This window comes from Medicago sativa, chromosome 4, assembly GCF_051527215.1.
Source record: "Medicago sativa cultivar Bolivia chromosome 4, Bolivia_mono, whole genome shotgun sequence".
Classification (NCBI taxonomy): Eukaryota; Viridiplantae; Streptophyta; class Magnoliopsida; order Fabales; family Fabaceae; genus Medicago; species Medicago sativa.
In genome coordinates, this window is record NC_140752.1 from 47,601,343 (window position 1) to 47,629,334 (window position 27,992).

The 27,992-nt window shown below is 37.3% G+C and overlaps 1 protein-coding gene and 1 non-coding gene across 2 annotated transcripts; both read right to left on the reverse strand.

Moving 5' to 3' along the window:
• Window positions 1–135: 135 nt before the first annotated feature.
• Window positions 136–26,071, reverse strand: LOC146929419 (uncharacterized). Its single transcript, XM_085707316.1, has 11 exons — window positions 25,640–26,071; window positions 25,329–25,556; window positions 24,535–24,905; window positions 24,047–24,238; window positions 23,791–23,922; window positions 23,580–23,684; window positions 23,233–23,478; window positions 20,601–20,742; window positions 1,038–1,094; window positions 827–952; window positions 136–739 (listed from the first exon to the last, which is right to left on the reverse strand). Exons 1-11 carry the CDS (start codon window positions 26,069–26,071, stop codon window positions 215–217), a joined length of 2,556 nt encoding a protein of 851 aa, XP_085563442.1. The 3' UTR covers window positions 136–214.
• Window positions 9,751–9,857, reverse strand: LOC146929420 (small nucleolar RNA R71). The gene has a single exon (XR_015009190.1). It is a non-coding gene; the product is annotated as a small nucleolar RNA R71 (small nucleolar RNA).
• Window positions 26,072–27,992: the final 1,921 nt, after the last annotated feature.

Here is a 27,992-nt window from a genome sequence, read left to right on the forward strand (position 1 = left end):
TGCTTCTGTCTTCTATCTTTTCATGTCTTACTCCTATATCTATGCTTTATCTTTAAGTCACAAAGACCTTTTTTAAAGATCATTAGAAAGATCATTAGGAAAAAAAAACATATCCAGAAACATAATAAAAGTAATTCATAGTATGAAGTTGATACATATCCAGAAAATCTTTAATCAAACTCAATAATATAAAAACATTAAAACTAATTCGAATTCAAGTTGGACGTGCTAGCTTTTGAAGCATTTCTTCATAGTATGAAGTTGCTTCCTTCTCGACATGGGTTCTTTTGCAATTGCTTGTGTCAGTTATTATTGTGGAACATATTCCGATTCTGAAATCCATAATTTTCCCTTTCTTCACATGCTTTTTCATTTTGGACCAGTCTTTGAATGATTCCATTTGTGTATTGCCACCCTCCCATTCAGCAAGAAACTTCATGCAAAAGACTCCACAACTGTCTTTGTCAGGTTGAGTAGGCATCCTTGGTGTTTCCCACTTAAATGTGGTAAACTCGAAAGGCATTGCGATTTTTCTTTTCTTATACAAATCTGTCACAAATGCTTCCACCTCCTTCAGCCATACATCAAACATCTTCTTGTAGACAGTTGCTTCGCCATTCTTCATGTGCAATGTCTCTCCCATCAAGCTATTCAGGAATTGGATTTTTTGGCTCTTGAGATTAACAACGAAGCATACATAATGAAAGCCCGAATTTCCAATTAGTGCTGGCGTCATTATCTATTTCATCAGTAAAATAGTCAACATCATATAATTCAAACAATCAATCTGCAGAAATTTCCAAAACTATAATGAATGGAGTCTTACATATTCTAGGCATGTAGGGTCAATAGCCTTGCAATCCATGTATTTGAACTTTTTTAATCTCTCGATGAACCTTTTGCATGCAACTTGTTTTGTTATATTTAGGGCATCAGGTCTTTCCAAGTCAACCTGTATATATGAAATGAGTAAAATCAATTCCAAAAAGACATAAACAGTTTGTAAACTTTTAACTTTCATGGAATGTAATGCATACATAATTGATGAATGGTGTAACCAGTATGGTCCTGTTTTCATTTGGTTGTGTAACGCCCTATTTCTATTAAAGCGATAAAACATTTCGAATATAACAAATATTCAAGAAATAGACACTACGTCTAACGCAAAAACCAAAATCCAAACATACATGCATATATATATATATATATATAAAACATATCTCAACAGGCACAGCGGAATATAATTCATACGTCTCCCAAATATATATGCCATGGTCAAAATACAACATCATACGAAAATCCTCCAAGTCCGACACGTGGACCATCATAATAAAAACAGAGTTCAACAACATAACATAAGACACCGGCCCTAATCAGAGCCCTAAGCTACGACACCAGACGATAACGGAGAAAGCTCCCGCTATCCAAGCACTCACCTCAAGCAACTACTCCTGCACAACATCTACCCATCCATACAGACAGGTAGGCGGCAAAAACCACTGGGGGTAAGCATTACATTAATCATAATCAACATTTAATAATTGACATCAATAATCCAATTCATTTCTCAAATAGCTTGTATGAACAGTTAACATTAATAAATACATTCATATAACAACTTCAAACATCGCAACTAGCATTCATCAACATGTTCATCACCAACAAACATCGTTCATATATCACAAGAAAACATCATTTCAATATGCAATGCGCCTATACTCGACACATATATGCATGTGGTACCATAACAACAACAATAGATACCAACCGAACATCTAAGTAAGAGAACACCTCCTCTCTTACATTTCACATACGACTCAATATGATCATGATGCATGGACATACAACAAGAAGCCGACAATGCACAACTCCATCATAACAAATGCAAGAGTACACCTCCTCTCTTACAAATCACCAATGTAAAAGTACACCTCCAATTACATTGACTATCTCAACAACAATTGTGTTATCAAGTATACATGTCCACACATTCAACAATCACAATCCACATAAGAGTCATCATCACACACATCAACATCAACTATATCATATATCATATCAGTTCCATATACTTTTCATAAACCAAGTAAAATGGAACAACACATCATATCATGATAGACATCATATTCAATCATCCACAATCATCCACATATCATCAATCAATCATATAAAACCATTCATGAAAGATTTGTAATACAATTGGTTTAAAAGAACTATTTTCAACAAGTTCATCTATCGATATCCCCTTTTCAAAATAATTGAAGTATTGAACCAAAACCAAGCAAACAAGATCCAATGCCTCAACTAAGTATTCCCCTAGGCTACATATAAGTACAGTAGGGTATACTTTGGCGTTTCACCGGCTAAACACGACGAAATCATGAAAATCGCAAAGTTCGTCTCACTTTATCATTTTTACAAAAGAATGCAATTTTCAAAGCAAAACATGTTAATACTTGATGAAACCAAACGCAACCATTTTTAGAAATCATGTAAACAATATACCACTTCAATCCTACTTCAATTCCATGAGAAAAACGGGTTTTCGGAAAATTGACATTCTTGGACCATTTTTCAAAAGTTAAGTGAATTCCACAAATTCAAGTCCAATTCAACTCATACAATGTTCCAGTAGGATTAAAGATATAAACAGAGGTTAAACAAGTTGAAAGAATCATTTTAGAAAGCTCGGATTGGTCCACAAGTGCATAAAACGAAAAATTAAAGGTGGCTGAAACTGGGCAGGTTCGCTTAAGCGAAGGCCTGGTTCGCTTAAGCGAACTGAAGTCAGAACCTGCAATGATGTTCGCTTACGCGTTCGCTTAAGCAAACAGTCATAATTCTGCAGAAAAATGTTTCGGGTTTCAACCCTTTTTCACCCAAAAATCCCAATTTTGATCATTCCAAACCCCCAAACTCAATCCCAAAAATGTTTATAGGTCATATATGCTTCAAAATACTTAAACATACACAAGTTTTGAGATTGTAACATCAACACATCAAAATTCACCAATTCACCAAACTTTCTCAACTTTCAACAACAACAACAATTCTCATCACCAATTCATCAATTCATGATACCCAATGCATCAATTCATCAACAACACATATCAAAACAACAACAACAACATTTGAACATGAATTCATCATCAATCTAACAACCACAACATCATTCATCATCAATTTCATACAAAAACTCATCATGTTCATATGTACCCATTTTGACATACTTATTCAACAACAACAACACAATTATCATTCAATTCATGCATATAATCCTATCATCACAATTAAGCACGAATTTCTACATCTAAAATCAAATTAACCACTTAACCACAATTATGCAAAGAATTAGGGTAGAAATTAAACTACTAGATTATGATTAAAGCCTAACCCCCTTACCTTAATTCTTCACAATCAACACTAAGGCTTCACTTTAGCTCCCAAAGCTTGAATCTCTAGCTCTCTCTAGCCTCCTCTAGATCTCCTCTTCAAACCCTTATCTTCTCTCTATCTCTATCTCTTCTCAATTGTGGAAATGTTGGTAAAACCCTATTCTCACTACCAACTAGAGTTTATATAGGCTCTATCTAATTGGGCTCAACTCACAAAGTCTTAATGGGCCTAACCCATTTCTATTCTAACCCAAAATGTTACTACTCACTTAACAGTAAAATGTAATAACAACGGTCAACTACCGGTAATAAAATAATTACTACATTCTCTCTAGTAACTTAGTAAAATAACTACTCTCACTAAGCACTAAAAATAATCCTTCTCAAAATTACTAAATTACCCCTACTCATAAAATGACCAAAATACCCTTGAGTCAAAAATGACTAAAATACCCTTCTAACACTGAATTCTACAATTCCCAACCAAAAATACACACAAAGGCAAATAATCACATAAGAGCACATATTAACACACATAGGAGAATTAAATAAATAATAAAATAAATCTAGCGAAAAATCGGGCTGTTACAACTCTCCCCCACTAAATAATTTTCGCCCTCGAAAATTACGTGAAGGAAACAACTCTGGATACGAAACCCTCATCCTACTCTCCGACTCCCAAGTGGCACTCTCACCAGTCGGTCCAACCCAAATCACTTTAACCAAAACGATCTCCTTGCCACGCAAACGCTTCACTTCACGATCCTCAATCCTAACTGGCCAAGTCTCAACGGTCAAATTATCCCTTACTTCCAAATCATCCACTTGAATCACATGAGACGCATCATACACATACTTTCGCAACTGAGGCACATGAAACACATCATGAAGATTCGACAATGTTGGTGGTAACGCAATCCGATACGCTACAACCCCAACCTTCTCAACAATCTCAAACGGTCCAACAAAACGAGGAGTCAACTTCCGACACTTCAAAGCACGACCAATACCAGTTACAAGATTCACTCTCAAAAACACATGATCACCAACCTGAAACTCAATGCCCTTCCTCCTCTTATCATGATAACTCTTCTGCCTACTCTGAGACGCTCTCATCTTCTCTTGAATCATCTTAACCTTTTCCGTAGTTTCTTGCACAACCTCCGGCCATAACAAAGCACTTTCACCTAACTCATACCAACACAAAGGAGTTCAACACCTTCTACCATACAAAGCCTCAAACGGTGCCATTCCGATACTAGAATGAAAACTGTTGTTGTAAGTAAACTCAATCAACGGTAAACATTCGACCCAACTGACATTTTTCTCCAAAACACAAGCTCTTAACAAATCTTCCAAACTCTGAATAGTCCTCTCCGTCTGACCATCGGTCTGCGGATGATAAGCAGAACACAACCTCAACTTAGTTCTCAAAGCAACTTGCAAACTGTCCCAAAACTTAGAAGTAAACCTCGGATCCCGATCAGACACAATACTAGAAGGAATACCATGCAATCTAATAATCTTCTCAATGTAGATCTCAGCCAACTTAGCCACAGACATACCGGTCTTGATAGGAACAAAATGTGCCAACTTCGTCAACCTATCAACAATCACCCAAATCGAATCAAAACCTTAACAGTCTTCGGCAAAGCTCCAACAAAATCCATAGAGATACTATCCCACTTCCACTCTGGCACAAACAACGGTTGCATCAAACCCGACGGTTTCTGATGTTCAATCTTAGACTTCTGGCAAACCAAACAAGCATACACAAACTCTGCATTCGCCTTCTTCATTCCAGGCCACCAAAACAACCTCTTCAAATCCTGATACATCTTAGTCGCTCTTGGATGAATACTCAAACTACTTATATGACCTTCATCCAGAATCCGTCTCTTAAGCTCAAGAACACTCGGTACACAAACACGATCGCGAAACATCAAAACACTGTTCTCACCCAACCTGAAGTCTCCACCCTTACCTTGGTTAACCAACACCACTCGATCTACAAGTTTCAAATCTTCCTTCTGACCATTCTTAATATCTTCCAAAATATTACTCGTCAGCTTCAACATTCCCAATCTCACACCTTCCGGTGTCAACTCACTAACCAAACTCAAATCTCGAAACTGCTCAATCAATTCCAACTCTTTCACCATCAAAGCAGACATATGCAACGACTTCCTACTCAAAGCATCGGCAACAACATTAGCCTTTCCAGGATGATAGCTCAACTGGAAATCAAAATCCTTAAGATACTCCAACCATCTTCTTTGCCTTATATTCAACTCCTTCTGGTCAAACAAATACTTCAAACTCTTGTGATCACTGAACACTTCATACTTAGAACCATACAGATAATGCCTCCAAATCTTCAACACATACACCACTGCCGCCAATTCCAAGTCATGAGTCAGATAATTCTTCTCATGCACTTTCAACTGCCTCGAAGCATAAGCCACAACCTGACGATTCTGCATAAGCACACCACCAAGACCCATCTTAGAAGCATCACAATATACATTAAACGATTCCTTCGGATTCGGCAAAATCAACATTGGAGCTGAAGTCAACCTCTTCTTCAACTCCTAGAAACTCTTTTCACACTTAGCATCCCAAACATAAGCTTGTCCTTTCCGAGTCAACTGCGTCAATGGCAACGCTAACTTAGAGAATCCCTCAATAAACCTCCAATAATAACCTGCCAAACCAAGAAAACTTCGAACCTCAAAAACAGACTTAGGTGATTCCCACCGCAACACTGCATCAACCTTCGACAGATCCACGACAATACCACCTTTAGAAATAACGTGACCAAGGAAACTCACTTCCCGCAACCAAAACTCACACTTCGACAACTTAGCAAACAACTTTTTCTCCTTCAAAACAGCTAACACAATCCTCAAATGCTCGGCATGCTCTTCTTCTGACTTAGAATACACCAAAATATCATCGATAAACACTACCACAAAACGGTCCAGAAAAGGATGAAATATTCTATTCATATATTCCATGAAAACACATGGCGCATTAGATACTCCAAATGGCATCACAGAATACTCATAGTGTCCATACCTCGTTCGGAACGCAGTTTTGGATATATCTTCCGCCTTGACTCTAATCTGATGATATCCTGATCTCAAATCAATCTTGCTGAACACTTCTGCACCAACCAACTGATCCATCAAATCGTATATCCTCGGAAGCGGATACCAATTCTTAATCGTCACCTTGTTCAACTGCCGATAATCCACACACAACCTCATGCTTCCATCCTTCTTCTTAACCAACAACAATGGAGCACCCCACGGAGAAACACTTGGCCTGATAAACTGCTTCTCGAGCAACTCTTCCAACTGCTTCTTCAATTCACCCAACTCTGATGCAGACATCCGATACGGCGCAATCAAAATAGGACTCGTTCCTGGTACCAAATCAATTGCAAACTCAACTTCCCTCTCCGGCGGTAACTCGGTAATGTCGTCCGGAAAAATTTCTGGAAACTCTTGCACTACCGGCAAATCACCAACTCCTTTCTCACTACTCTCCTTCAAGGAAGCAAACATCATGAACACACTAGCTTCACCTTCCAAGGACTTCTTCACTTGTTCCGCGGTTAAGAACTTCTCACCCATCTCAACTACCGGCTTAGAAAACGTTACACTCTTGGTCAAACAATTAATGTTAACACCAAAAGTCAACATCCAATCCATACCAAAAATCACGTCCATATGCTTCAACGGAAGACACACAAGATCCAACTCAAAATCAACGTTACCAAAACTAACAAGACACTTAGCACACACAAAAAAAGTAGTCACCGAACCACTAGCCGGGGTGTCGATAACCATCCCTCGAGACAATGGAGTCACAACCAAACCCAAACGCTCAACACAACTAACCGCAATAAAAGAATGAGTAGCACCAGTATCAATAATTGCAATCAAAGGAGTACTATTGATAAAACACATACCTCGAATGAGATTATCCGGATGCTCCACCTCTTCCGCATTCAATACGAACACCTTCCCCGCCGTCTTCTTTGGCTTGGCACACTTAGTACTAATATGCCCCTTCTCACCACAATTGTAGCAAGTGATCTCCTTCCCAACATAAGTACACTTAAAAGCCTTGTGACCCGCTTTCCCACACTTGTAGCACTTATCACCATTCTTGCAATCATTAGCAAAATGACCAAACGTGCCACACTTGAAGCACTTGACCTCAGCAACATTCAACTTAGAGCCTCCACCACCTTCTTTCTTCTTTCCCTTGTCCTTGTTATACGGTTTCCCAAATCCATGACTCTTCCCTTTCTTATCATGCTGAGCCTTGTAATGATTAGCCCTAACCTTTCCGACATCATCAAACATACGAAACTTATGCACCAAAGTATAAAAGTCTCAGATCTCCTGAATACACATATACTGGTAGTTGTCGGGCCTCAAACTGCTTTCAAACTTCACACACTTAGAAACCATAGCATCCTCCGCATTGATGTACGGACAAAACCTCGAAAGCTCCTCAAACTTTGCAGCATATTCAGCCACTGAACGGTTCTCTTGCTTCAAGTTCAAGAATTCCACTTCTTTCTTAGTCGTCAAATCCTCAGGAAAGTTGATGAGTCATAGATAGTCTTATTTATTGCCTTATTTAGTTTAGTTTTATTTTAGATTTGATTTTATTTTATTGCATTTTACTTTAGTTTAGAATATTTTACTTCAAATTGTGTTTTATTTTATTTTAGGAATAAATATATGGTGGAAGGTGCCTTGGAGCAAAAGAAAGAGGACTGGAACAAATACAGCGCAAGAATACGAAGATACGGGACAAAAATATGTTCCCCCAAAGTCAGAAGCTTGGCACGGCCCGTGCCAACATGTGGCACGGCCGTGCCCATCCCAGAATCCACTTTTGCTGCTTTTCTTCAAGCCCAAGTTACCCTGTTGCAGCTTTACTGTCTTATCCCTTTAGTTGCTTAGTTTCTAAGTCGAATGTAAAGCTATAAATAGAGTAGCTCTCCACCATAAACAATCATCCTTTACTTTGTTTATTTCAATTGCTATTTTAATAAAAGTCTTTATTTTCCCTTTTACTTTCTTCGCAATTTACTTTACTGATATTTTCTCTCTTCTTCCCCCATGTCTACGATGAACATGAGTGAGTAGACTTCTTTGTCTTGGGATTGTTGGGGAGTCTAATGACTCAATCCTAAACAAAACATGTCTAAACCCTAATTTCTATGTAACCCTAATTTCTAATCTAGATTCACCGTCTTAACGTGGATTAACAATTATCAAACTGTGGAAGCGAAAGCGGAGGGTTTGATAATCGTTAATCCATCATCCCAAACATCAATTCATAAAGCGAGAGCGGAGTCTTGATGTTGGAACAAGTGAATCTAGACAATAATTGCAAAACAGTGAAATAGTCTTTGCAATTATTGAGACAAAGAGTAGTTTCGATCCTCTATGCATCTTCTAGTAATCATGTCAGTGAAATAGACTTGGTTACTAGAAGTAAACTCTCACTGGACTTTCATCGGAAAGGTGAGGGGCTAAGGGAAACCGGTCTTTAGAAATTAGTGTGTAAATCATGAAATTAGATGTTTAGGTTTTGTCTAGTGAAGGATTAGTCATTATGATGAACCAATGATCCTAAGGCCCTTTATTATTATTGTTTTTACCTTCAGCAATCAAACCTCCTTTTACTAAACTTTCTCCTCTTCTAATCATTCTTTAAAAAGTTAATTAAGTTGAACAACTCCCTAGCGGAACGATACTCTACTTACTACTATTACTTCGATAGGCCGTGCACTTGCGGTTTGGCCCTATCAAGTTTTTGGCGCCGTTGCCGGGGAGTTAACTAATTTAATTAGCTTTTTCTTAGTGATTAGAATTTTCTCTTCTTTCTCTTTTCTTTTTATTTTTAACTTTTTATCTTTCTTCATCATTAACTTCTTGGAAAGCATAAAAATAATACCAACATGGCTGAAAGACGTGCTCTTAAAGAATACGTGACTCCTTCAATGGAAGAGCCATATGCTATTATTGTGTATCCAACGGTTGAAGATGAAGATTTTGAAATTAAGCCTGCCCAACTTAAAATGGTGCAGCAAAATTATTTTTCGGGATCCCCCGATGAGGATCCCAATCTCCATATCTCAACCTTTTGGCGGCTCACCGTAACATATAAGAAAAACCAAGAAACCTTGAGACTACATCTCTTCCCTTTTTCTCTAAAAGATAAGGCTCTCAATTGGTTCCATTCCCTAAGAGTTGGTTCCATCACTTCATGGGACCAGTTAAAGCGTGAATTTCTCATCCGTTTCCTTCCCCCATCAAAAATCGGCCAACTAAGGGCAAAGCTTTTTCAATTTACTCAAAAAGATGGGGAATCTCTTCATGATTCATGGGGACATTTTAAGGATATGCTTAAACTTTGCCCCCTCCATGGACTAGAGGAATGGTTGATCATCCACACTTTTTACAATGGTTTATCTCATGCTACTAAAATCTTTGTTGATACAGCTGCAGGTGGTGCTCTAATGAACAAAGACTTCGAAACAGCCTATGCATTGATTGAAGACATGGCTCGAAATCTCTTTCTATGGACTGATGAAGAACTCGCTACAAAGTCTTCACCCTCCAAAAAGAGGGCAGGTATGTACGAAGTCTCTAACTATGACCACCTTGCTTCTAGGATTGATGCACTAACCCACAAATTTGAAAAACTTAATGTTAGTGATACTACTCCTACATTCCCTTGTAAAACATGTAGTGAATGCAAACTAGGTAGTGTTGAGCAAATAAACTTTATTCAAAACAACCAAGGGGTAAGTTTTGACCAAAGCCCTAATGAAAATCCCTTGGTTCAAGGAACAACACCACCAAGTTATGCTAATGACCAAAAGGTTATTCAAAAGTCTAATCTTGAACTTTTAATGGAAAATTATCTTCTTAACCAATCCGAGCAGCTCAAAGAGCTTGCAAATCAAACTAGACTTTTGAATGACTCTTTTGTTTCACTTACATCAAAAGTAGACTCTATCTTCTCTCACAATAAGGTCTTAGAGGCTCAGCTCTCTCTAGTTGTTCAATTTTGCCAACCTAGAATGAACGCCGTTACACTTAGGAGTGGTAAGCAATTAGAAGACCCCTTAAGAGTCAAGCCTAGTGAGGAAGAGACTAGTGAACCGCAAGGTGAGATGGCTAAAGAAGAGAGTGAGAAACCACAAAGTGAGGAAGTTACACCACCTCCCTTCAAACCAAAGATTCCTTTCCCTCAAAGATTTGCCAAGTCTAAGCTTGATGAGCAATTTAAAAAGTTCATTGAAATGATGAATAAAATCTACATTGATGTTCCCTTCACCGATGTCCTAACTCAAATGCCCACCTATGCTAAATTTTTAAAAGAAATTCTTTCAAAAAAGAGAAAAATTGAGGAAAGTGAAACGGTGAACCTTACGGAGGAATGTAGTGCCATCATCCAAAATAAGTTGCCACCCAAGCTTAAGGATCCAGGAAGTTTCTCAATACCTTGTGTCATAGGGTCTGAAATAGTAAAGAGGGCAATGTGTGACTTAGGAGCCAGTGTCAGTTTGATGCATTTATCTCTTTATGAGAGATTGGGATTGGGGGAGCTTAAGTCAACTAGGATGACCCTACAATTAGCAGACCGTTCCCTTAAGTATCCAGCTGGAATCATAGAGGATGTCCCTGTCAAGGTAGGAGAAATCTACGTCCCTACGGACTTTGTTGTGATGGAAATAGAGGAGGATAACCAAGTACCCATACTTTTGGGAAGGCCCTTCCTTGCTACCGCGGGGGCTATAATTGATGTTAAACATGGGAAATTTGAATTTAATGTTGGTGAAGATACTGTTGAATTTGAACTTGCTAAACTTATGAAAAATCCCTCCATTAAAGATTCTTGTTGCATGTTAGATATAATTGACCGTTGTGTGAAAGAATGCTCCTTAGCATCAACTACACATGATGGTTTGGAGGTATGCTTGGTTAGTGATGCAGGTACAAAGCTAGAAGGAGATGCCAAAGCTTACGAGGAGTTATTGAATGAAAACCCTCCCATGGAAGGTTTGGGCATGGAAGAATTAATGAAAGAAGAAGCAGCCCCTCTACCAAAAGAGGCGCCAAAGGTGGGAACTCAAACCACTCCCACCAAGCTTGAGGTATGAATTCTTGGGCCCTAACTCAACCTACCCTGTTATTGTGAATGCAAACTTGAATGAGGTAGAAACTGAAAAATTACTCTATGTCCTCAAGAAATACCCTAAGGCTATAGGTTATACCATTGATGACATTAAGGGAATAAACCCCTCATTATGTACACATAGGATACTACTTGAAGAGGACTATAAGCCCTCCGTTGAGCACCAAAGAAGGTTAAATCCTAACATGAAAGAAGTTGTGAAAAAGGAAGTCTTAAAACTCCTAGATGCAGGTGTTATTTATCCAATTTCTGATTCTAAATGGGTTAGTCCAGTTCAAGTTGTACCTAAAAAGGGTGGTCTCACTGTTATTAAAAATGATAAAAATGAATCCATTGCAACTAGAACCGTCACCGGTTGGAGGATGTGTATTGACTATAGGAAGCTTAACAAAGCAACCCGTAAAGATCACTTCCCACTCCCTTTTATAGACCAAATGTTAGAAAGGTTAGCAAAGCATTCACACTTTTGTTACTTAGATGGCTATTTCGGATTCTTCCAAATACCCATCCACCCTAATGACCAAGAGAAAACTACCTTCACATGCCCTTTTGGCACTTTTGCCTATAGGAGAATGCCCTTTGGTCTTTGCAATGCTCCCGCTACTTTTCAAAGATGCATGATGTCTATCTTTTCTGATTTTGTTGAAGATATAATGGAAGTTTTTATGGATGATTTTTCTGTGCATGGATCCAGTTTTGATAATTGCTTAACTAACCTGGAAAAAGTTTTAGAAAGATGTGAACAGGTGAACTTAGTGCTGAATTGGGAGAAATGCCACTTCATGGTAAGAGAAGGAATCGTCCTAGGACACTTAGTTTCTGAACGAGGTATAGAGGTAGACAAAGCAAAAATCGAAATTATTGAAAAAATGTCTCCTCCTACCTCAGTAAGGGAAGTAAGGAGTTTCCTAGGACACGCCGGATTTTATCGCCGTTTCATTAAAGACTTTTCTTTGATCACTAAGCCACTAACCAGTTTGCTTCTTAAGGATGCAGATTTTGTGTTTGATGATGCATGCCTAAAAGCATTTTGCAGGTTAAAAGAAGTTTTGGTCACTGCCCCAATCATACAACCGCCAGATTGGAACTTACCCTTTGAAATAATGTGTGATGCAAGTGACTATGCAGTTGGGGCCGTGTTGGGACAAAGAAAAGATAAGAAGATGCACGCCATTTATTATGCAAGTAAGACACTTGATGGGGCACAGGTAAATTATGCTACAACTGAGAAGGAACTATTAGCAGTAGTCTATGCTATTGACAAATTCAGGCCATACTTGGTAGGATCAAAAATCATTATTTACACAGATCACTCGGCAATAAAATATTTGTTAAACAAGAAAGATGCCAAACCAAGATTGATCCGATGGATTTTGCTCCTCCAAGAATTTGACATTGAAATAAAGGATAAAAAAGGCACTGAAAATGTTGTAGCTGATCACCTGTCCCGCCTTAGGGAACCCAATGAGAATGAGTTGCCTTTGGATGATTCCTTCCCGGATGACCAACTCTTCTTATAGGCACAAGCTAACACACCTTGGTATGCAGATTTTGTTAATTTTCTTGCAGCAGGAGTACTACCACCTAACTTGAACTACCAGCAAAAGAAAAAATTCTTCCATGATCTCAAGCACTATTATTGGGATGAGCCTTACCTCTTCAAAAGAGGCTCGGATGGAGTTTTTAGAAGATGCATCCCTGAAAGCGAGGTAAGTAGTATTCTTCACCATTGTCACTCCTCCTCCTATGGTGGCCACGCCAGTAGTCAAAAAACTTCTTTTAAAATACTTCAATCTGGTTTCTGGTGGCCATCACTTTTTAAGGATGTGCATCTCTTTGTTTCTAAATGTGACAATTGTCAACGCACCGGTAATATTACTAAAAGGAATGAAATGCCCTTAAACAACATCCTTGAAGTTGAAATTTTCGATGTATGGGGTATTGATTTCATGGGGCCATTTCCTTCTTCTTTTGGTAATCAATACATATTGGTGGCTGTTGATTATGTGTCCAAATGGGTTGAGGCCATTGCTTCCCCCACCAATGATGCACATGTAGTTATGAAATTGTTCAAGAAAATTATATTTCCAAGGTTTGGGGTGCCAAGGGTTGTCATAAGTGATGGAGGGTCTCACTTCATTTCTAAACATTTTGAAAAACTTTTACAAAAATATGGAGTGAAACATAAAGTTGCAACACCCTATCACCCACAAACTAGTGGACAAGTCGAGGTATCAAATAGACAAATAAAGGCCATCCTTGAAAAAACAGTTTCTATCTCTAGGAAAGATTGGTCAAGTAAGCTTGATGATGCTCTTTGGGCCTATCGAACGGCTTACAAAACTCCCATTGGAATGACTCCTTTCAAGCTAATTTATGGGAAATCTTGTCACCTCCCGATTGAACTCGAGCACAAGGCTTATTGGGCAATTAGGAATCTTAACTTGGACCCAAAACTAGCCGGTCAAAAAAGGAAACTTCAACTGAGTGAGTTAGAAGAACTTAGGTTAGATGCCTATGAGAATGCTCGCATTTACAAAGAAAGAACAAAAAAATGGCATGATAAACATATCCTTAAAAAGGACTTCAAAATTGGTGACCTTGTATTACTCTTTAATTCTAGGATGAAGCTCTTTCCAGGAAAACTAAGGTCTAGGTGGTCTGGTCCGTTTCAAGTCCGTAAGGTCTATCCCTATGGAGCTATTGAAATCTTTTCTGAAAAAACCGGACCATTCAAAGTTAACGGACATAGGCTAAAGGTTTACAATGTAGGGGAAGGGACTGAAGTAGTGGCTGCTTGGAGACTTATTGACCCGCCTTAAAGTTGTTTTTCTTTTTGTCAAGCTAATGACGATAAAAGAGCGCTTCGTGGGAGGCAACCCACGCTTTTAACTGCTTTTGTTTTGTTTTTCTTTGTTCTAAGTTGTCTTGTAGGTAATTGTCCAAGTATGATTCGACAAGAATTCAAGAAATTGAAAATTTTTGAAGCCTCCTTACCAGAAGGTTGGCACGGCCCGTGCTGATGTTGGCACGGCCGTGCCATGTTTTTCAAGCAAAATGGGGGGCAAGAAACAGAATGTTGGCACGGCCCGTGCTGAGGTTGGCACGGCCGTGCCAGCTTGCAGATCCCAAAATTCATCAATTTTTGCTATTCATAGCACACTGTGAGCTTTCTGCACCCCTTTCTTCCCCTTCTATTTCTTCTTCTTTTATTTTTCTTTTTGAATCATTGAGGACAATGCTTCCCCTAAGTGTGGGGGGCCTAATAAAGTGTCTAGAGTCGTAGTGTTCCCAAACTCCCTTGAACTTTATTCTTTTGTTTTGTTTTTATAGCAAGAGGCATAACTAGTAGCTTGTTTTTAATGTAAAATATGGCATAATTTTTTTTTTGTTTTGTCTCTTCTTTAGGTTGCTTCTTGTACATGAAGGTAGTTTCTTGTGTTTCTTATGTTCTTGCTATACCCATGTCTTGTTTTATTGTGAAAATCTCCAATAAGAAAAGCACTCAGTTGCAATCCTTGAGCAAATGTATGAATAGGTATTTTAAGGAACACGTTCTATCTTTAGTGTTAACTTAGACCCTTTAAAGTCTTAAGAGTAAAAGTAGTATAAGTTTGTGTGGGAAATTAATCAATGTTCTTAATTGTTATATTCTTAAATTGTTAAAGTTATAATGGGGCGGGAGAATGGCACCAACATGTGGGGGAAAGGACAATCCCTAACTTCCTAATTGTGGTGGTGACTCCTTAATTTGAACTTAAAGTGAAACAAATTCATCAATGCTAGGGGGAAAGGACAATTACATCCAAAAAGACTTCCTACGCGGAGATGAAACAAATAAATAATTTTGCAGCACTGCTTAGGGTGATTTTGAATCTAGGGGGAAAGGACAATTACATCCGAGAAGACTTCCTACTAGGATAGATAGCCCCTAAGCATCTCCAGCCCCTTGTGCTCAATTGTTAAATTAAATCAATCTTAACTTAAATTCCCATCACTCTTATATGAAATGAAGAAAGGACTTTTCTCGGTTACTTTAGCACTAGGGATAAAACCTATTCCTCATAATATCTGTCTTATACAGGAGCAAGAAAAGGGTTGGACTGCACACACACACTCACTTGAGACTTGATGTTGGGTAGAATAGGTTCATGAGAAGTATTTGAAATTGTAATTAGTGTACTTGAAGCAAAGCCTTTCTTTTGAGACATTTGTTCTTAATATTGCCATAATCAAATCTTTTGTTGCTGCTATGTTTGCTGCCTTTTGCTTGAGGACAAGCAAAGATTCAAGTGTGGGGGAGTTTGATGAGTCATAGATAGTCTTATTTATTGCCTTATTTAGTTTACTTTTATTTTAGATTTGATTTTATTTTATTGCATTTTATTTTAGTTTAGAATATTTTACTTCAAATTGTGTTTTATTTTATTTTAGGAATAAATATATGGTGGAAGGTGCCTTGGAGCAAAAGAAAGAGGACTGGAACAAATACAGCGCAAGAATACGAAGATACGGGACAAAAATATGTTCCCCCAAAGTCAGAAGCTTGGCACGGCCCGTGCCAACATGTGGCACGGCCGTGCCCGTCCCAGAATCCACTTTTGCTGCTTTTCTTCAAGCCCAAGTTACCCTGTTGCAGCTTTACTATTTTATCCCTTTAGTTGCTTAGTTTCTAAATCGAATGTAAAGCTATAAATAGAGTAGCTCTCCACCATAAACAATCATCATTTACTTTGTTTATTTCAATTGCTATTTTAATAAAAGTCTTTATTTTCCCTTTTACTTTCTTCGCAATTTACTTTACTGATATTTTCTCTCTTCTTCCCCCATGTCTACGATGAACATGAGTGAGTAGACTTCTTCGTCTTGGGATTGATGGGGAGTCTAATGACTCAATCCTAAACAAAACATGTCTAAACCCTAATTTCTATGTAACCCTAATTTCTAATCTAGATTCACCGTCTTAACGTGGATTAACAATTATCAAACTGTGGAAGCGAAAGCGAAGGGTTTGATAATCGTTAATCCATCATCCCAAACATCAATTCATAAAGCGAGAGCGGAGTCTTGATGTTGGAACAAGTGAATCTAGACAATAATTGCAAAACAGTGAAATAGTCTTTGCAATTATTGAGACAAAGAGTAGTTTCGATCCTCTATGCATCTTCTAGTAATCATGTCAGTGAAATAGACTTGGTTACTAGAAGTAAACTCTCACTGGACTTTCATCGGAAAGGTGAGGGGCTAAGGGAAACCGGTCTTTAGAAATTAGTGTGTAAATCATGAAATTAGATGTTTAGGTTTTGTCTAGTGAAGGATTAGTCATTATGATGAACCAATGATCCTAAGGCCCTTTATTATTATTGTTTTTACCTTCAGCAATCAAACCTCCTTTTACTAAACTTTCTCCTCTTCTAATCATTCTTTAAAAAGTTAATTAAGTTGAACAACTCCCTAGCGGAACGATACTCTACTTACTACTATTACTTCGATAGGCCGTGCACTTGCGGTTTGGCCCTATCAAAAGTACTTCCCCAAAAACTCAGTCTTGAACCTAGCCCAAGTCACAACTCCACAACCGGCCTCAAGCCTTCCCTTAGCATTGGTCCACCAATACTCAGCCTCCTCAGCAAGCATATGAGTAGCCAATCTGACCTTCTAATCCTCACTAGTCACCATAGCACGAAATATCCTCTCCATGGCCTGCATCCATGGCTGAGCTCCATACGGGTCATACCTACCCTTGAACGTCGGCGGACTGTTTCTCAAGAAACAATCAAGCCTCCGGTCCTCAGCCTCTCCAGGATCACGATGACCAACTGTCGCCTGCTCATTAGCCTGAGCCAACACTTGTGCCATTGCAGTCAAAGCCTGCGCAATTGCTCCATCATCTCTACCACCAGCCATCTCACTTCTACACATAACCAACCAACAGATAAGAACAACAGCACAACAAACAAGTACCGAAGGTAGCTCATTACCATTCGCATACTAACAGGAAAAATCAACGCATACTAGTCAGGACAAGACTGACCACGGCTCTGATACCAACTTGTAACGCCCTATTTCTATTAAAGCGATAAAACACGCGAATATAACAAATATTCAAGAAATAGACGCTACGTCTAACGCAAAAACCAAAATCCAAACATACATGCATATATATATATATAACATATCTCAACAGTCACAGCGGAATATAATTCATACGTCTCCCAAATATATATGCCATGGTCAAAATACAACATCATACGAAAATCCTCCAAGTCCGACACGTGGACCATCATAATAAAAACAGAGTTCAACAACATAACATAAGACACCGACCCTAATCAGAGCCCTAAGCTACGACACCAGACGATAACGGAGAAAGCTCCCGCTATCCAAGCACTCACCTCAAGCAACTACTCCTGCACAACGTCTACCCATCCATACAGACAGGTAGGCGGCAAAAACCACTGGGGGTAAGCATTACATTAATCATAATCAACATTTAATAATTGACATCAATAATCCAATTCATTTCTCAAATAGCTTGTATGAACAGTTAACATTAATAAATACATTCATATAACAACTTCAAACATCGCAACTAGCATTCATCAACATGTTCATCACCAACAAACATCATTCATATATCACAACAAAACACCATTTCAATATGCAATGCGCCTATACTCGACACATATATGCATGTGGTACCATAACAACAACAATAGATGCCAACCGAACATCTAAGTAAGAGAACACCTCCTCTCTTACCAATCACCTATGTAAGAGAACACCTCCTCTCTTACATTTCACATACGACTCAATATGATCATGATGCATGGACATACAACAAGAAGCCGACAATGCACAACTCCATCATAACAAATGCAAGAGTACACCTCCTCTCTTACAAATCACCAATGTAAAAGTACACCTCCAATTACATTGACTATCTCAACAACAATTGCATTATCAAGTATACATGTCCACACATTCAACAATCACAATCCACGTAAGAGTCATCATCACACACATCAACGTCAACTATATCATATATCATATCAATTCCATATACTTTTCATAAACCAAGTAAAATGGAACAACACATCATATCATGATAGACATCATATTCAATCATCCACAATCATCCATATATCATCAATCAATCATATAAAACCATTCATGAAAGATTTGTAATGCAATTGGTTTAAAAGAACTATTTTCAACAAGTTCGTCTATCGGTATTCCCTTTTCAAAATAATTGAAGTATTGAACCAAAACCAAGCAAACAAGATCCAATGCCTCAACTAAGTATTCCCCTAGGCTACATATAAGTACAGTAGGGTATACTTTGGCATTTCACCGGCTAAACACGACGAAATCATGAAAATTGCAAAGTTCGTCTCACTTTATCATTTTTACAAAAAATGCAATTTTCAAAGCAAAACATGTTAATACTTGATGAAACCAATCGCAACCATTTTTAGAAATCATGTAAACAATATACAACTTCAATCCTACTTCAATTCCATGAGAAAAACGGGTTTTCAGAAAATTGACATTCTTGGACCATTTTTCAAAAGTTAAGTGAATTCCACAAATTCAAGTCCAATTCAACTCATACAATGTTCCAGTACGATTAAAGATATAAACAGAGGTTAAACAAGTTAAAAGAATCATTTTAAAAAGCTCAGATTGGTCCACAAGTGCACAAAACAAAAAATCAAAGGTGGCTGAAACTGGTCAGGTTCGCTTAAGCGAAGGCCTGGTTCGCTTAAGCGAACTGAAGTCAGAACCTGCAATGATGTTCGCTTACGCATTCGCTAAGCGTTCGCTTAAGCGAACAGTCATAATTCTGCAGAAAAATGTTTCGGGTTTCAACCCTTTTTCACCCAAAAATCTCAATTTTGATCATTCCAAACCCCAAAACTCAATCCCAAAAATGTTTATAGGTCATATATGCTTCGAAACACTTAAACATACACAAGTGTTGAGATTGTAACATCAACACATCAAAATTCACCAATTCGCCAAACTTTCTCAACTTTCAACAACAACAACAATTCTCATCACCAATTCATCAATTCATGATACCCAATGCATCAATTCATCAACAACACATATCAAAACAACAACAACAACATTTGAACATGAATTCATCATCAATCTAACAACGACAACATCATTCATCATCAATTTCATACAAAAACTCATCATGTTCATATGTACCCATTTTGACATACAAATTCAACAACAACAACAACACAATTATCATTCAATTCATGCATATAATCCTATCATTCATCTAAAATCAAATTAACCACTTAACCACAATTATGCAAAGAATTGGGGTAGAAATTAAATTACTAGATTATGATTAAAGCCTAACCCCCTTACCTTAATTCTTCACAATCAACACTAAGGCTTCACTTTAGCTCCCAAAGCTTGAATCTCTAGCTCTCTCTAGCCTCCTCTAGATCTCCTCTTCAAACCCTTATCTTCTCTCTATCTCTATCTTTTCTCAATTGTGGAAATGTTGGTAAAACCCTATTCTCACTACCAACTAGAGTTTATATAGGCTCTATCTAATTGGGCTCAACTCACAAAGTCTTAATGGGCCTAACCCATTTCTATTCTAACCCAAAATGTTACTACTCACTTAATGGTAAAATGTAATAACAACGGTCAACTACCGGAAATAAAATAATTACTACATTCTCACTAGTAACTTAGTAAAATAACTACTCTCACTAAGCACTAAAAATAATCCTTCTCAAAATTACTAAATTACCCCTACTCATAAAATGACCAAAATACCCCTGAGTCCAAAATGACTAAAATACCCTTCTAACACCGAATTCTACAATTCCCAACCAAAAATACACACAAAGGCAAATAATCACATAAGAGCACATATTAACACACATAGGAGAATTAAATAAATAATAAAATAAATCTAGCGAAAAATCGAGCTGTTACAGGTTGATTCCAGTTCAAGCAATTGACCCAGGCATTTAGCACGAAGCATGACACCCATTCATCTTTTTGAAGTGTCCACAAGTCTCTCCTTTGCAGACTGAAAGCATGAGCCCTGTTATCCGAGCAGTACAAAATCTCCTCCCTACATTATTATAAAGCATTTAGCATTTAGGATATTATCTGAGATCAAAGTATTTAAGACCAGATCAAAGTTACAACCACATTTTATCCGTAAGTTCAAAAACTAATTTTATCGATCACTACAAATTGAATTCGCCAAGTTAGTTTCATAGTATTTTTTACCAGGTCATAGTCTGTTGAGACGTGGATATCTCTGTGATTTTGTGAAAATGTAAATGACAAACATTGTTGAAACTCACACACAGGATATTGAGTTTAAACCCGAGTGAATGTCTTCAACTTAACAACCTTTATTTTTCCAAAGGTTTTGGGACATCATTGGTCATGATGTCTCCCTCTCTATCCTTAATATTCTTAATAACGAGGCTAACCCTGAATGTTTTAATAATACTTTCATCTGCCTAATTCCCAAGATTTCCAATCCTATGAATGCTAGTGATTTCAGACCCATAGCCTTATGTTATGTGATGCTTAAGATTATTACCAAAACTATTTCCAATCGTATCAAACCTGTTTTATAAGTCCCTATCAGAGTGCCTTCGTTCCAAGAAGACTAATAACTGACAATGTTTTACTTGCTTTTGAAACTTTTCATAAACTTCATATGCTCAAAAATAAGAAAAAAGGTTTTATTGGTCTTAAACTAGACATATATAGCTAAGGCGTATGATAGTCTTGAATGGAATTTTATTGAAGAAACTTTAAGTGCTATGGCTTTTCAGGGAACTAAGAAATAAGGCAAACTTTCTACTAAATTCTACTGAACTATAGCTTTATATATCCTCATATTTGTACACCAAAACCATTAAGTACATCTAATGGTTTTGGAGTACAACACATAGAAACCATTTCCACAGACAAATGTTTTTGGAATAATTTAGGGCAGCGGATTTTGATTTTCCAAACAAATGGTTCCAACACAAATTAGTTTTTTTTAGAGAAACAATGAATTGCCAACACTGTTGCGAATTTGGACTATTTGATCAAGTTGTTATGATTCAGACTTCATGTGTTACAAGTCATTGGATTAAGATGGAATGACTTTATGTGTTACAAGTCATTGGATTGAGACTTCATGTGTTACAACAAGTCATTGGAACCATTTGGATTCAGACTGACTAACAACAAGTCATTGGATTCAGACTTCATGTGTTACAAGTCATTGGATTTAGTATGCAGAAAATGACATATATCTAATGGTATGATTAATTACGCCCACCCTCAACTAGTATTCGTAAGTTCAACAACTAATTTTATCGATCACTACAAATTCAATTCGCCAAGTTATCCAATAGCCTATAACATTCACTATTAGGTAACTTATAATTTATCAACAACTTTCTCCAACCATAGCCTAACTAAAGATTTCAATTTAATTAAAATCCAGTTGTAACACCCACGGCTGACGAGAGTAGAGGAGTGGTCGCCGGTGCACAAGGCACGACAATGAGCGGCTCCCGACAGCTTATAGAGGAACCGAATCACATCAGAATATGAGAGGGATCCTGAGGCCGTGTAGGTATGGGACTACATGGTTGAAGGAAGGCTTATAAGAATTGTTTGGTACTACCTATATCAACAAGATGCATCTTCTTTTCGGTAGCTCATTCCATAAGAACTCCACAGTTAAACGTGCTTGACTTGGAGTAATTTTTGGATGGGTGACCTACTGGGAAGTTTCCCAGTAAGTGTGCGAGTGAGGACAAAATGCGCTGAAAAGACTCGTGTTGGTTTGTGGGGTCAGTCGGCGATCCTGAAAGTAGTCTGGAATGTTACAAATGGTATCAGAGCAGACCTCTCCCAGTACGGTGTGGTTCGGGGACGAACCAGGCAGAAGCTGGTGGGCATGTAACACCCACGGCTGACGAGAGTAGGGGAGTGGTCGCCGGTGCACAAGACACGGCAATGAGCGGCTCCCGACAGCTTATAGAGGAACCGAATCACATCGGAATATGAGAAGGATCCTGAGGTCGTGTAGGTATGGGACTACATGGTTGAAGGAAGGCTTATAAGAATTGTTTGGTACTACCTATATCAACAAGATGCATCTTCTTTTCGGTAGCTCATTCCATAAGAACTCCACAGTTAAGCGTGCTTGACTTGGAGTAATTTTGGGATGGGTGACCTACTGGGAAGTTTCCCGGTAAGCGTGCGAGTGAGGACAAAATGAGCTGAAAAGACTCGTATTGGTTTGTGGGGTCAGTCGGCGATCCTGAAAGCAGTCTGGGATGTTACACCAGTTATCTCAAGAGATTATTTTGAGGCAGTTATCACTCTCAAGAGATTAATCACTAGATATTTTTATTTCTTATTTAGGAAGTAATCACTAGAAGTCGAATGCAGAGATTATTGAAAAGAAAAAAAAGATAGCATGACATAGTCCAATCAAAAAGCTACAATAAATATCTTCACACCCACTGCATGTTTACTTACTCTAACCACATGCAAGATAAATCAAAATTTTAAAAAAATGAGTGATAAATCAACTTACTCATCATGTGAAATGCTCCATCCAAATGTTGATATATCCTTCTGCATCTTATTTGCATTTGACTCGTACACAGCTTCATCATACGGGCTTGCAAGGTATTTTGATTTTTTCACAGTTCTTCTACGCTCAGGATATGTGCCACCAGAATAAAGCATATCATGCTTCTTTCTTTTCTTTCTCTGCACAGTCTTGACATTATCCATGTTGATTATTTGTTCTGGTAACACCGACCTTAACGGAATTGCACTGTCGAATAAATTACGTAATTGTTAGTTTGCAGAATTAATATTTTGCAGAATTTAATGAATCAAGCGTAAAGTAGAGTTGTCACATTGAATCATTCTTACTTTATAACTCTATCAGATTCCAAAGGCTTCTGCCCCTCCGGGTTCTCCCCCTCCGGGTTTGCTTGCTTCACATTGCTTGCTTTGCATTGTGTCTTAACTGATTCACTATTGGCAAACACATCATATATAGGAAACCATTAGTTAGTTCTTATAGTTTTACACAACACAAATTTAAAACCATTATAACTCATTATATATTTTCATTTCTTACCCTGCATTTGAAGCTTCTCCTCCATTAAAAGACTCTGGAAACTTCAAGTTTCTTTCCTCAGATTTCAAAGGCTTCTTCTCCTTCGGGTTCTCCTCCTCCATCACGGGTGCTTGGTTCACATTGCTTGTTTCACTATATAGAAAACCATCATATACCATTATATATAGAAAACCATTAGTTAGTTCTTATAGTTTTACACATCACAAATATATATTCATATAACCATTAAAACACATCATATATCTTCATTTCTTACCCTGCATTTGAAGCTAGCCCCCCATCAAAAAACTGTGGAAACTTCAAGATTGTTTCCTGTGTAAAGGAAAGATCTATATGGCATGCTTTTCTCACTGAATCATCAAGGCTTTTTGCATCAATTTCAGCTTCTTCATCATCATCAATGATTTTGTGATCGATCTCATCTTCTACATCTTTGTCATTATTCAATCTGAAACCATCAGTAATAAATTGAGACAGACGGGGTATTATGGAATTTTATGATAACTGCTATCAGAGGATTATGGAATTTTTTTCCTGTACAATTTGTTATCGTATGGTTTTGTCAGTTTTCTCTAAATATCATTTTCATTTGACCCAATTGGAGCTCACATTAAACATGAATCATGATGGGTAGCTACCTTGAATAGACTATGAATCAGCGGATACAGTTATTGAACATTATTTACAAAATTATTTTACAGAGTCTAACTAAACCCTATTAAGACTTAAAATTAGATGTAGTACCTTTCTTCCCCTCGAGTGCTTGTGTGTGGGATGGATGATTCATTCTGAGCCTGCCCATTATCCACACTAAAACTTCTTTCTTTTCTTTTGCGGGTTTTATCTGTTCTGGCACTCAAACTTCTACTATCATCAGTTTCAGGTACTTCCATCCTGTTTCCATTACTTGAACTCTTATTCTCCTCAGTTTCAGGTTGCACTTGAGTCAGTTGCACTTTAATCGGATTGTCCTTGGGTTTGTTTGTTTCTTTTGGAACTGCATCATTTTGCCCAGAAGTTCCAACATCTCCCTCAACTATCCTTCTTTCCAAGGTTTCCGCGGCTGTAGTGTAGATCCGTATACAAGACCTATAGTGACTGAGATGCATCTCTGCCTGCAATTTTTATATACATTATGTACTATTAAGATATCCCTCACCTAAAAACCATAATATTGCATAATATTACAAACACTTAACAGTTAAGCATATGTCATTTTGACACATAGTGATGTACATCCAAAGAGATTATTGACACACTGTTTCTATGCAATCTCCATTAGTCACATCATGAACTACACAATCTTGTTTAGTTTATAATTTAGTGTAGAATATGGTCTCAATTGATCAGTATGAGGCTCCACATGCACATTAAGCAATTATGTAAAGTGTAATGTGAGAAATATGTGAATCAGAGAGGCTTGGCTCTCTGGCTAGAAAATTTCAACTCATAAACTAGTGTTGCATCTATTTACAACCATTATTAGCTAAAACCATAATATTGCATAAATAGTAGTTATATGATTATTTTCCTCTCACCTTAGAGAGTGGACAAGTATATGCATCAAAACACAACACAAGCGGACCTTCATCGGTGTTGTGCAGCCTTGTTACCCCGGCTGTCAGTCCATGCTCGAGTCCCATAAGGTCATGGACCTTCTGAAGGTCTTGGTTTGCCGTCTTGACATCCCAATCACGAAGTGATGGCCGCTTGTATTTTCCTGTCAGAAATGGGCTTCTCTTCCCCATTTTCTCCATGTAATTAATCTGCACAATAAATACATGCACATACATAATTTAAAAGTCAAACACTTTGTTATTTTTAAAATATATATATATAGAATGATTACCATTAGGAAGTGGAAGTCCGCTAATGGATTTGCAACCTCCACAGTTTGCAGGCCTTCTTTCATATATCCAAGAACATGTGAGCACCAGTTATATGAGGATACCCCAGCTGGATCTTCTAATATGTGTGCATATTGGAGAGATACAAAGCTACTATTAGTGGGGCACAAAATTTTGTGAATGATAAAACATATTGCACCCTTCACCCACGCTTTTGGTTTCTCTAGAGTCTTCACTACTCTCTCCAACTCTGTCATCCTCACAGAAGCAGAATAATTACCATTCAATCCTAATTCTTTTCTCAAGCTCTTTATTGCTGCCTCCGAGCAAAGATCGACATTAATCTGCTTCCCCGCCATTGGAAGCTCATACACCCTATGTACATCATCTTCTTTCAAGGGAAGTACCTCAGTCTTGCTTAATCTAATCCACATGTCATACCCCATTTTTTGACCCAACCAAAGCTTTCTTTCTCTTCATTTTTTTTAAAAAAAAATTTAAAAAAAAAAGTCAACATTGACCAAGGTCAACTGTTGACCGAAGTCAACCTTTGACCAAGGTCAACAGTTGACCAAAAGTCAACTTTTCAAATCCACATGCATTCCCATTAATGTTTTTTCTTAGTGACTTGTTTTACAAGTTAACTCAAATTTTCCTTTTTTTTTTTATACATTTTTATTTTATTTTATTTTATTTTTTTACATTTTTATTTTGTTACTTCATTTTCAAGAAAGCTCAATTTCATTACACTAAACATTCCAATTTCATTTCTTTTCTTTTCTATTACATTTCTAATCACAAAAATCACAAACTTTACACCATTTTGTTTTATTATTTTCAAAGGCACAAAATTCATTTTCAAAAATACCAAAAAAAACACTAACTTTAACAAATTCACCAAAAATGCACATTTCACTCCCATTTCATTTCTTTCCCCACAAATTGTGCATCTAGATTCTTCTTGACATATAACAACTCATCATTATCCAACACATCATCACTCACCACCAAAAATCATCCAAAAAAGTCCCAAAAACTCATTTTTTGCAAAATTCCAAACTACCCTTTCTTACCCAACACTTAACCTAATTTTTGCACTCTTGGTGACCAAGTCACTCCCTCTATAAGTACCCAACAACTCATTGAGAGAGGGGGCCGAAATTTTGTGTAGAGAAAATCACCATTTTCATCAAAAATTCCAAAATAATCATTTCTCCATGAAATTTCACCATTCTTCAACCAAAAGTTCATAAACACTTCCAACAAACCAAAAACACTCAAAAACTCAAGAAAAACCATCCAAATTCGTGAATTCAAAACCACAATTCCTCAAGAAAAAGTGATAGTGAGTTAGACCATTTAAAGGCTCAATTAAGGTGGGTTTTGATGATTTTACACCCCTGGAGTTGTTATGATGCTTTCCCTTTAATTATTTTTGCTTAATTCACTGTTTTTTTTAGTTTTATTTTTTTGGGTCAAAACTTTTTTCTCACTTTTCTCTCTATACAAACATTCACTGTGAAATCTAAACTTAGATTCATGATCAGCGTGAAAATCCAAGCAAAATGGTATTTTAGTTTGTGAGATTTGGTGAAGAATTGAGATTTTAATTTTTGAAGTGATAATGATGTTGTTGTTGGTGTTTTACGTGAACCAGAGGAAGGAGTTGACCTCCTTCCTTCCTTGTTGACTGCGGGCCCCCCACATTTTTTGTCCTATATGCAGTTTTCTATTACACCCCCTTTTTTTCATATCTGCACCCTTGTTTTTTTAACTCTTTGATTTAGATCTAATGGCTGTGATGAGACTACAGTCTGAGCCCAATTTCCTTCATATTTTCACTACTGTTTTACTGTTTTACTCCCATTTTCAATTCTGCACCCCCTTTTTCTTTTAAAAAATATTTATCTTGCATATTTTGTTTTTTTCTTGCATTTGTAATTGATTTTTCAAACCTTTTTATTTTGATATGTCATCTTGGTTCGTGTTTCATGTATTTTTTTTGCCTTAATATTTATTTTCAAAACTTACGATACATGCATTTTTATATATGCCTAATTTCATGCATTGTAGTTGGTATTTGTTTTAGTATGTGTTATTCTTCTAATTCTTTTGTTCATGATCTAATATTTTGGTATGTTTTATTTTTGCATCATCTTTGGTATAATTCCATGCATTTTTATCATTTTTGCAATTAATTTAATTTCCATGATATTAGTGTGTATTTAGGCATTGATGTAATTTACTTTTCGCATTGTTATTTCTTGCTTTAGAATGGACCTAGGAATGGTATGTAAGAGCGTAGTAATTGCACACACTGACACTTGCACCGACACCATATCACTTTATTTATTG

Coding starts and splice junctions, on each gene's coding strand:
- LOC146929419 (XM_085707316.1), bottom strand. CDS start 26,071: ATGTGGATTAGATTAAGCAAGACTGAGGTACTTCCCTTGAAAGAAGAT. Junction 23,479..23,579: donor GAATCTGATAGAGTTATAAA/GTAAGAATGATT, acceptor TTTATTCGACAG/TGCAATTCCGTTAAGGTCGG. Junction 1,095..20,600: donor GCTTGAACTGGAATCAACCT/GTAACAGCTCGA, acceptor TAATAGAAATAG/GGCGTTACACAACCAAATGA.